Source organism: Simochromis diagramma, unplaced genomic scaffold (assembly GCF_900408965.1).
Source record: "Simochromis diagramma unplaced genomic scaffold, fSimDia1.1 OVJJ01000313.1, whole genome shotgun sequence".
In the NCBI taxonomy this organism is placed as follows: Eukaryota; Metazoa; Chordata; class Actinopteri; order Cichliformes; family Cichlidae; genus Simochromis; species Simochromis diagramma.
The window spans coordinates 1,233,963-1,246,175 of NW_024387372.1; the positions used below are offsets into that span (position 1 = coordinate 1,233,963).

At 42.3% G+C, this 12,213-nt stretch overlaps 1 protein-coding gene across 4 annotated transcripts in view; it reads left to right on the forward strand.

Moving 5' to 3' along the window:
- The window catches only part of LOC120719346 (glutamate receptor ionotropic, kainate 2), a 330,887-nt gene that overhangs the window by 188,473 nt on the left and 130,201 nt on the right, over positions 1-12,213 (forward strand). For all 4 annotated transcript variants that reach the window (XM_040008464.1, XM_040008466.1, XM_040008467.1 and 1 more), the window contains exon 8: positions 8,029-8,172. In XM_040008464.1, the coding sequence (XP_039864398.1) occupies positions 8,029-8,172 (144 nt within the window). The remainder of the gene's footprint in view (positions 1-8,028; positions 8,173-12,213) is intronic.

The following is a 12,213-nucleotide window of genomic DNA, read 5'->3' on the forward strand; positions in this document are numbered from 1 at the left end:
CCGTGTTTCCACTCTCTCTGTTTCTAAACCCCGTGTGCTTGCTCTGTCTTCCTGTTTCTACGATCCTGCAGGAAACCACAAAAGCAGCCATAAGAAACTACTCTCTAACGGCAAACAACACACTTCCAAACATCTATGTTCACTGGGTAAACTGTCAGTTTCTCACACAGCAATCCAGCGTTGATGGGAGCTCAGCCACTCAGTTAAGAAGCTCCTGAGACGATGCTGATTAGCTGCAGGTTCCCTGCAGGCGGGAACACACTCGACAGCTCCGGAATCAGACAGAAACCAGGACACCAACATACACGTAAAAAGGGAAACTAGGGGCAACAGCACAATACATGGCAGGTCACGCTGCAAAGACCGCCAACCCAAGATAAACCAGCAAATATAAAAAAGTCCATAACTACTCATGAACCCTGGGTCCCCAGATCCAGGTCGTTGACAATCCTTGTAGTACCATATCACCCTATTAGAGCACTTCGCTCTCGCTCTGCAGGCCTACTTGTTGTTCCTAGAGTATTTAAAAGTAGAATGGGAGGCAGAGCCTTCAGTTTTCAGGCCCCTCTTCTGTGGAACCAGCTTCCAGTTTGGATTCAGGAGACAGACACTATCTCTACTTTCAAGATTAGGCTTCAAACTTTCCTTTTTGCTAAAGCATATAGTTAGGGCTGGACCAGGTGACCCTGAATCCTCCCTTAGTTATGCTGCAATAGACGTAGGCTGCCGGGGATTCCCATGATGCACTGGGTGTTTCTTCTTCACTCACTACCTCTCTGCACTGAATTACTGTCCTGTCTTCCTACCCCCACCCCAACCGGTCGCAGCAGATGGCCCCGCCCCTCCCTGAGCCTGGTTCTGCCGGACATTTCTTCCTATTAAAAGGGAGTTTTTCTCTTCTGTCCTAGCATTGTAGGGTTTAACTTGCAATATAAAGCGCCTTGAGGGAAATTGAATTGAATCGACTGAGATACGATACAATATGCTCTGGATCATGAGGGGTTCAGTACAGTCCATACTTTGTACTTCCTATTATGTTAGTAAAACTTAGACTTGGTTTCATCTGTCCAAAATATTTGTTTCCAGAACTGGGAAGGCTCTTTAGATTTGCCCGGTCCTAGGTTTTATGTTGAGTTTGTCCAGTTGACATCTATGGTATCCAAAGATAACATAGTTGATCACTTCAGTGGTGGAACTTGTCCGACAGTATGTGTGTGGCTTTCCTGGAAAATGGTTTCTTGTATTTTCTATAGTCATTAAATTGTTTAAAAGAACAGAAAAACCTGCTTAGCTTGTGCGTATCTGCCATCCCAGTATGTTACCTGGTTGTAATTAAACAGTTTTGTCACATCTGTTTTGACTATAGATGCTGTTGATGATGTTTTGATTAAAGAGACCAAGACTAATTACATTTATATGACCCTCGTGAGTTTAATAAACTCCAGGAGTTGGTTAACTGTCTTTTGCTTAAGGAGTAATAACCCTGTGACGTGTTACAATGTATTTATTTGTTTTGTTTTTTTCATGGACATGACCAAATGTGTTTGTTGAATCAGGACTCAAGCAGAGAAATGAGCAGGTGACTGCCTGATTTTTCTTTCCATCACAATCCTTCGTGCCCTGCATACAAATATTCATGACATATCAGTACAGCTTGTGTGTACAATGCTGAGAAAAGCAGAAATAGCTGATGGCTGTGAGTGACCTAGTCATGACTAAGGCCTCTGAGAGATTCCAAGAGTACAAAACATGCTCAATTTTTAATCCCTTCAAGTAGCTGGAAGCCGGGGCTGAAGAGTCACAGTGCAATGAGGGAGGGAGGCTACTAAGCTGCCTTGGATCATTAGTTGAGGGCTAAACTTTCCTCCTACACACACACAAACACAAACCCCTAAACCCAAGTTCTCTGTGCCGCTCCCAAGTGCACCCGTTATATCTCAAGGTGTTTATGTTTCAATCACAAGAGCCACAGCAGTGTGACCACAGCGTTCTGCATGACTAGCAAAGCTGCAGCTCCAACAGCCGTCCCTCACTGCTTCAGGAATCAGTTTTTTTGTGGTATAACAAGTCTCAACTCTGGAAATTTGCTATTGGCTTTGTGTCCCACTTTCTGTGAGGAACTTCAAAATAAATCCATCACTGTCCCCCGTGGAGAAATGTTAAGAAGGGATAGAATCGACCTCTGCCTGTTTTTTCCTATTGTTTGAACATCTGTCACATGCAATACGGCTTATACAGTTGTGATAGAACATTTTGCAACAATACATCTCATGGCTCTGTTCCAGTGTTATTTCAGAGAGTCTGTGGAAAGTATACAGAGTCTAAAGTCAAAATTAATTCATATATATATATATAGATAGATAGATAGATAGATAGATAGGTGTGTGTGTGTGTGTGTGTGTGTGTGTGTGTGTGTGTGTGTGTGTGTGTGTGTGTGTGTGTGTGTGTGTGTGTGTGTGTGTTTATCTGAATGTGAATCTCTACTAAAACTTTAAGTGGCAATTATCAGGTCAGCAGTTTCAAACACTGTGGGGTATATGAGAAATACATGTGTGTAATTCTAACCATCACTTGAGTCTGGTCAGTGAGTCAGTGCGTTTATCCTTTGTTATGCCAGTTTTCCAAACCCTGTTATGAACCTTTATTCTCAAGTTAGCTTCTCTTCCTCCCTGCAAGGGAGCATGCATTTACTGAGAGTAGTCTGCAAAAAGCTTCAGGAAATTATCAGCCCATCCCCAGTGTGGGGAAAGCTGTTTCTTGCCATTTTGTTTCCATGGCAATGTTGATGAGCTGGTTGTTTAGTAGGGATGTGGGTTGGTGGGTTGGTGGCTTGGGGTGCAGGGAACCTTTGCAGCTTCCAAGTCCACCTGGGTATTTTAACAATTCATAAAAGTGTTGAAATCAATCTGAGCTTAGGAGATTTAATTAATCTTCCCAACTCTCAGAGTGAAAGAAAGAGATGGAATGAGAGAGGGAGAGACAGGTGGAAAAATAGACAGTGTAAGGTTTAACGCTCATATTGGCTGACACAAGGGAAAAGCAGCTTTTAAAGCATTTAGCTGTAATTTCATTCAGGAGTGACATAATTGATTTTAATGAGATGTTTATAGAGTGAAGTGCCGGTGTTGCTAAATCATTTGCAAGTCTGCCTGACGGGTACTTGTGAGGCTCGCACCAGGGAGAAGCAGAGAGGCACACAAACCTCTCCTGCCAGAACTCCTCCAGCAATTCTCAGCTCATCTTTTCTCTTTCCTGCACACCACTTAATGCATTTGGCTTCTTCTTATTTTAATTAAGAGCACATTTAAATTAAATACTTTTTTATGACTTTGATTAGGCTTTTGTACAAGTTCACTTCTAGTCCTGCTGACTTCTCCTGTATATAGCATACACGGTGTAACTGACTGACAGGCTGTCACATTGCTATTATGAGTTCCCTCTGGGCCTGTGTGCTTTATAACAGAGAGAATAGATGGCATCATGACAGAGTGCAGCTCCTGCCCTCAACACTAAAAGGAACACTGCCTGCAATGAAAATGGCAGTCGAGCTGAATTCTTTCCATTCAAAAGCACAAAGTCGTGTTGACTAAAGTGCCCATTTAAAAAGGTACAGCCCACTGAACGGTCATTATGATTTCATATACACGAACAGTATCACTTCTCCACCCACTGGCAGGCTTTGTTGTTTTGGAATAAAAACAAATGTGTTTTTTAGGTAGCAGAGTGACGACGCCACCAGAGATTATTTAAATACATAATCTGAATCGTCCTTCATTTTTCAGTATTAGGACTGAAGGATAGCATGCCTTCTGCATGTCTGTGTATGTGTGGAGTTCTCCCTGTGAATGTCCGGGTTTCTTCTGGGCACTTTCTTCCTTAATATAAAAACATGCATGCTACATTAGCAGTGCTGTGTTCAAGGTACACAAAATATCAAAGTACATAGAGTATATTGCAGGAAGCCTGCAGTTACAGACAGAATATTATAAGGATGGGTCGGGTGTATCCTTCATGGCCCACGATATCCCAGAATTCATAGCGCGTCCCAGCCAGTTTTCAACCATGGCGGCCGCTACTAAGTTTTTAATATTGCTCTTATTAATCTTTCTGGGTCACAAAATAAACTTTTAACATATTTTCAGGCAAGAATGTAGCTCTGTAAACCTCAAATATCTGCTTGGTTTATCAAGATATTGCATATTTGCAAAAGTGCTCCAACGTTTTCGGAGACGTCTGTTACCCACCAGCTTGATAGCTAGCCGGGAGCTCGAGAGTCACTGGAGCCGTCGAGAACAGTGAACTCCCGGCACATTGTTCTCAAAACCCACCGCCGCCATTTGCTACTCAGGTTAAACATGATATATAAGTCACTTAGACAACCTAAAAATCGTATTGTGTGGCTTTTTCAGTGTTTTATTTGTTTGTGTGTAAATCGGTTTGGCTGAGATTAAAGTTATTAGATTAGATTAGATAAAATTAAACCTTATTAATCCCCCGGGTGGGTTCCTCCGGGGTTTTCACACAGCTGAATAAACTTCCGGGCCACCCGACCTTCTGAGGACCCGGCCCACGTAGACAGCAAAGGACAGGTCCTCAGGAGGATGCAGCCCATGAATTTGGACACCCCTAATATACACAAATCATTGAATATCAGGATTCCAATCATTTCCATGGCAACAGGTGTGAAAAACCTGCTTCTACAAACAGGGTAAATGTTACAAAAGTGTTGAAACTGAAAAAAGCTAAATTATACTCATCAAACTATATGCATCAGCAAACAAAGAAATGATATAAAGTCGCTCTAGTAAATTTATGCTACATACATTCAGCAGCCACTTTACTGCGTAGACCTGTTCAACTGCTCATAATCCAAATATCTAATCAGCCATTCACATATCTTTCTTATAACTTTCTCCAGAACCAATCACTACAGAACCCAAACGTCATGTGGCCATCTGATGAGCTCAAGAACAGTGTGTAGAGAGCTTCATTGAATGGGTTTTCATGGATCAAGCCTTAAAGCGCAGTGGTGTAAAGACGCCACCACTGGACTGTAGTGCAGAGAGGAAACGTCCTCTGGTGTTACAAGTCTGACAATCCGGTGGCTTGGTGGTTGCCAGTAGAACGGTACTGGTCTAACTGCATTGCAATGGTACAGTTTTTTTTCAGGGGGGAATTTTGATGTGGGATTGTTTTTCAGGAGTTGAGCTTAGTTCCAGTGAACACAAACCTACAACCTGCCTGTGATTTTTATCTGTCCAGTCTGATATGCACTAATCTGAAGAAGTGCACATTTGGAGGGCAGAGAGGTCACGTGAATCATTTTACCACTCACACTGGAAAAACAAGTTGAAGTCATACATGTCACAGATTTTTACACATCATTTATTTATATGTGTACTCCTAAGTGCCAGTCCTAGGCCTGCATGAGTAAGTAGGATTGTGTCAAGAAGAGCATCGACATGGCCAAATTGCGCTGGTTAACAATGACCACCATAGGTCATTGGACGAAGACAGTGAAAGAAGAAAGGGAGAAGCCATGTTAGAAGGCAGAGAGAAAGAGTAGGGAGTTTAAATTTTTATGTGTGGTAAAGGGAGAAACTCATGATCAAGAGGATGAAGATAGATATACTGTGTGTGCAGGATACCAAGCACAGTGACACTAGCACTAGTTCTGACATGATCTAGATTTCTTACCATGACAGGACACTTTGAATCCATTTCTGGTGTGAGGTGGGTCATCTTGAACGAGGACTATGTGAATAGTGTTGTAGAGATGAAGACAGTGCCAGACAGACTCCTGAGACTCCAGCCTAAACTCGGAGGGGTGATGTTGAATGTTCTCAGTCCTTCAGGTTGGATGGCAAACGAGAAATTCTGGAGCAAGTTGGATGAAGTGGTAGAGAGTGGAGTGACCTCCTCCCCCACAGGATGGACAAGACTAGAAATGGTTTCAGCTTTAAAAGAACTTGGTATGGGTTAGAAAAAACGATTGGTTTATGTTACAATGATTGCTGGTTCTTTTAAAACTCATTCTTGGTTGCCATAGTGACACATCGCTGCTTTGACAACCCGTGTGCTGCATACATAAAATATTTTCCTTAATAAAATGCATTTTTTTTAAAGTTCATGCTGTCGAAAAACAAGAAACCCCCGCAAATATGTTGCGTTTCTTTGACTATCTCCCATTTGCTGTTAGACTGCACTGATTTAACGTGAAGCATTAGCAGTTCTGTAATCAGAGTGGATCATACTCATCCTGACTCTTCAGAAGAATAGTGTGTTAGAGTATGCTAACCCCCAGCACACAAGATCAACAGCCTCCATTTGACACCTACACTAAAATAAATTCACACTCCCATTTGCCTCAACACCTTCTTCTAACACAGATTATTAGTACCTCACACTCCTCCAGGCACACACTCAAGCCAGTTTGCATTTTGAAAGGCTCACTGACTATCATTGATTTAAGTGCATCCCTGGACACTTCCTATGGATATGAATATAACTGCACACAGCCACACATGAACAAACAAAAACACACATGAATTCTTAAGCTGCAGCACTGTGACGCTCAATCAGGGCTCAAATGTGGGAAAATAACAGGTTTGATAGGTTTGTTGTTGTTTTTTTCCAGTAGGACAGAGCCTTCCCAAGCACCCTAGGGTATGATTTCTGTGCAACAACTGAGGAGAGCTGTTGTGATTGCTTTTCAATCAAGCGAGACAAACGTTAATTTAACCTTTTTTTTTCGCAAGGAACTGCAGAATTATAGGCTTCATTTGTGAAGTGTGTATGACTGGCACTTTCTGATAGCTTCAGCAGTGGTCTTCTATTTAGACCGACTGTCAAGAATTCAATGTAGGAATATACTGACAGAAATAAAGGTGGTAACGTCTTCCACGCACAGTCTGTGAATCTTTTGTCATATCAAGCTTTTGTTTCTCGTTTATTTAACTGTTTCAATGGTTTGTTGTATCTGTATTAAATCAAATCACTAAACAAAAAGAGATTCTGTTAGTAACACCATGACAACATTACCCAAACCCTCAGTTACAGGCCTCACGTGCCTGATGTAAGTCAAACTCACAGCAGTTAGATTTCAATATCCTCATCGGCTGCTGCCTTTGCACATGGATATTATCCAGCTTGCTCCCACAGTTCATCGACATGCTTGTTAGGTAAACTGCTGATTCTAAATTGTGGTGTACGAGCATGAGGCTGTCTCTCTGTGTTGGGCCAAAGCTGTAGGATGTGCCTTGCCTCTTGCGCTCTATGAGCTGCAATATGTTCCAGCCTGGCTACAATCATACACATTTAAAGGACAGCTGCTTACTCGACGGCTGCTCAACTTTCTAACTTTAAAACAGAAATGTTGTTTGGCTTTCAGCCGTCATGTTCCCAACTGCTGGAGTCAGGTCCTGTCAGAGCTTAGTTATGTGTAGGACTCTTCGTTTTTCCACTTCTTTACATAACTTATTTATTTTTTATATTATTCAAACTATTTTTTTAAATTTTCCCCATATTTTTTATTTTGCAAATGACTCACATTTTCTTCATAACAACAGCTTAGTTGGATGTAAACACATAATAATTCATTACTCGGTTATTACTGGAAACCTCACCGGGTTTGTGTATCTCAAATTGTCTGCTTGTTGTGGCTTTTTTTTTTTTTTTGAGGTTCTGCTGAGTAGCAAGATTTAGAGTTGCTTTTAAATAATCTTTTTTTCAATGAAAATGAAAGATATATATTTTGTTTCCCCTGTCAGAATATATTGCTTCTTGCAAGCTGCTTTCAGAAGTCTCTTATCAGTTCATAAGACACTGGCAGTAAAATATTCAGGGGGATGCCTATGGCATGAAATATGCAAATCTATACGTGAGCTTTGATGTGAGGCGTTGATTTGATCGTCACAATATTGATATTTTCCTTACTTTGGACAAATCTTTGCTGGTGTTATGAGCTAATGTGTCATGTGCTGTATTCCCAGTTAATGATCGTTTCTCCCTCTTTGTCTTGGTTTGCAGACGGATGCTGCACTGATGTATGATGCTGTGCACGTGGTGGCCGTTGCTGTGCAGCAGTCTCAGCAGATCACTGTCAGCTCATTACAGTGCAACCGACACAAGCCCTGGCGTTTTGGAAACCGCTTCATGGCCCTCATCAAAGAGGTAGATGCTCGTCTACCTGCTCTTCATTCCGTCTTCCTCCTTAATATACACAGCACCTTCACACAGAAAACACACACTCTCAGGAAAGCTGACAGAAACAGCATGTAAATAAGGCTTAGGCAGTCGAGAAGAAAGGGAATATGAATAAATAGAAATTATTTATCCGTGTATTTATTTATATGGAAATCATTTTTCCTAGCGTCTGCACATGCCTACACCCCTGAGGAGGGCAGCCATATTGGGCCGGTTGTCTGAATTTCAGCATTAATCATCCAGGCAGAAACAAAGACACTGCATCATCTGAATTTCTGTTAATTGCTCCAGCAGTTTGCAGCATGGGTGAAGCCAGATGAACAATCTACATCTTCCTGTCTGTGGAAAATATGCAGATTATCAGCCTATATTTAGGACTTGATAACTCTCTAATCTCCTGTAGTTTGCAGAGATCCTGAGACTATTGAGCTGACAAACACACGAGAACCATGGATGTACTTTTATTCTTATAATATTTACAATATTCTAACAAATGAATACAAAAAGTGCCTTGAAATAATTGAATTGACCTGAGTTGAACTTTACTAAGTATCCAGGTTCTAGTATGTTTTAGCATTTATGAAAACAGTGTTATCTGATGCACTGGCTTACATAAAAAAAATTATTGGGATGTACACAGTCACAGGATTGTCACATAGCACTGTCCACAGAATCGTTGCTACATCTAATCTTTACAGAAGCATTCAGATGATAGTAACTACACAGTTGCAAGAAATGTATGAAATGTGTACATAATTCCCATGATTGCACCACATATTTCATAACTTCAATAATATTAGTCATTGGTTTGGCATTCAGACCCTCAAGGCATTATTGGTTTATTTTTTTTTTAAACAGGACATCACATATTGAGTTATGGATTAAGAAACCCAGGACAATGGTTTCTTAATGACATCATTGGGAGAGTTCTGAGGCAAAAACCAAAAACTCGAAAAAGCAGTGAAGCCAAACGTTTGTTTGACCTCAAGACTTCCAGTCCATACTCGGCACAGATGTTACTGTATACTATGCTGTCCACTTGGTAATGGTGTTCCATGTATGCCCTGCTTGCTGGCATCTTGCACCCTGCTGTTATGTGCTGGATTGTCTCAAGGGCAGCCTGCACATGGCGTCTTGTCTCATGTGATAGACCCTGCCCTCTATGGATTTATACTTTGAGCTAGTTCCTGTGCTGCCATGATTAGTGCCTCTTTGCAGGTATTTGGTGGGTGCCGCTTTCCTAGCAACCTCTTCATGGTTTCCATTTGCCCGTGGAATTCCCAGGTACTTGTAGTTGTCCTCAAGGTGGACAATGTTGCCTTCCGGTAGTACGATCCTCTCAGTTCTGACTACCTTCCCTCTCTTTGGTACCATCCGACTACACTTCTGCAGTCCAAATGACATTCCAATGTGATTGCTGTATATCCCGGTGGTTTGGATCAGTGAATCAATGTCTCATTCAGTCTTGGCATACAGCTTGATGTCTTTCATGTAGAGGAGGTGGCTGAGGATTGCTCCATTCTGTAGTCGGTATCCACAGCCAGTCTCCTCAATAATCTCACTGGCCTTCTGTCAGCCATTTTGGGTGTTTCTCATCCATTAGCTGCTGGGTCATTTGTGCTGCCAGACACTCGATGAGTGCAGTCAGCTTTTTTTGCAGTCAGCCAATCATGTCGAGGCCTGCAGCTGTCCAACTCTTCATACTGGAGACGTGTTCGTGGATTTCTGCCACAGTGATTCTTACTGGAACTTGTTCAGGGAGTCCCACAAAATTGATTTTGTTCATCTGGACGTAGACCATTGATCAACAACCAATGATCAATGACCATGAGTACCATTCGCAGAGAGTTGGGGAATGGCTGCAATCACAGCATTGTGAGATGGTGACCGATGTACCCTTAGGCCCCCTGCTCCATTCAGAGATGGTCTTTCCCCTTTCACGTAAATGGCCTCCTTGACTCCGCCCTCAAACCAGCGTTCCTCCCTGCCCAGGATGTTACATCCTCATCATTGAAAGAGTGTCCACTGGCCTGTAGGTGTAAATAGACTCCTGACACATATGGGATCACTACAGGTTTTCTCTTAGGCAGCAGTTGTCCTTCTTCTCTCCTGGATCGGCTGGAGCTTTCTTTAGGTGCCTTCCCAGCTTTGACAAAAGTCCAGCTGGGATAACCACATTTACTCAGGGCCTTCTTGATGTGATGTTCTTCTGCCTCCCTGGCTGCTGTGTCTGTGGGGATGGTGTTTGCTCTGTGTTGTAGCGTCCTGATGACACCCAGTTTATGCTCCAGTGGATGATGAGAGTCAAACTTTAAATACTGATCCATATTCATAGGTTTACGGTACACATTTATGTGAAAAGGGAAAGACCATCTCTGAAACCAAGGGCCTAAGGGTACATCTTTCACAATCTTACAGTGCTGTGATTGCAGCCAACTCCCAAATCTCTGTGAATGGTACTCATGGACATGATAAGTGGTTGTTGATGAATGGTCGTGACAATTTGCATATTAATGATCAAGGAACTGACCTCCCAGCCCATTGTTCCTACAGTGGGCTGGTTTCAGTCATTATGCAAATGTACTGTTTATAAGATTGGGGAAACCTGCAGTCAGCTGAGACTGAAGACGTCACCTGGATGATGATGAAACATTTCTTCCAACTTACCTTGATGATGATGATGAGCATGCATCAAGACATTTTAACCCACTTTGGCAAGAACTCCCTAAAGCTAGTTCGTCAGTATGAGCAAACAGCATGTAAGAAGGCTGATTACAGGAACCAGCTGAGATTCAGCCTCAGATGCAAACAAAATACGATTACTCCTAAAAGTCTGCAAATGAGCTCTTCAGTTCAGGGCCTCCAGGCAACTAAAATCCTCCAGAACGCACAGCTGAGACAAACAAATTTTAACATTGACATGCTAAAACCCAAAGAGGAGCAGATCCGACACGGATTTACAATGCTAGGTGAGAATACTCATCAAAAGATGTTTGAATTCACTGATAAGGCTCATCTGGCCCAGCAAAAAAAATTGTAACCCAGGCAACAATGGAAGTTTGACTCACTTGTTGTGTGTCAGAAACCACAGCAAAATACAGAGTGTCCTCAGCAGCCAGCAGAGAGAAGGATCCCATATGGAAAAGATATATATAAATCTTATAAAGTTTGTATCTGTCTTGTGTGAAACTTGTATGAAAAGCATATAAGTGTGAAAACAGATATAAGATCCCTTGAAAAATTATATAATGAAACTTGTATGTTTTGGATACTTACTAAAACAATGTATGAAAGTAATGCGAAAGTGGCCACTTTCATGAGTAATCACATATAAGTTTTTACTATTTCTTTTTCGTATGGGATGCCACACAGAGGACAAGGGGGTGACGAACTTCTCATACAGGTAACCCAAGCAGAGAAAAGCAACCTTGTAAAAGGGTTGAACTTTGCTGTGACACTGAGATAAATCTCACTAGTGCCACAGAATTGGAGATTATGTAACGGAATTTCAGGAGCGGGCGCACACCTCCAAACATGCTCCTTTCGGTTGTCATCTATATAGGATCCCCCAGTTCTGCAAGCTGTTCATTCTCGTTTACGTGCAAACAAGGTCCATTCTTGCTGAATGCCTTTAAACACAGCTTATCTTTCAGGAGTAACGTAATTTTACTCACCCTTCCATTCGCTACAATCGTCCTCTCGTCTGTCAGCGTGTCAGACGAACAACTACTAAGGCTCTGCATCCATCGCTTTTCCTCCGGCAATCCCAGAAACACACTGAATGTCACGGCGGTGCTTCCAAAAAACCGAATGCTGACCACCTCCTAGCAATTTTCTCGCCACCCGACATACGGTCTGCTAATCCGCTAAATCCAGTCATGAAGTAACTCCAGCCGCCCGCCACTTAAGCGAAAACCAGCGAGGTCGCCCGCCAGCAGAACTCACAGCTCCTCTCACGTTGCTCCAAAACGGGTCACGAAAAAGTCGACGGACGTCAATGCCAAACCC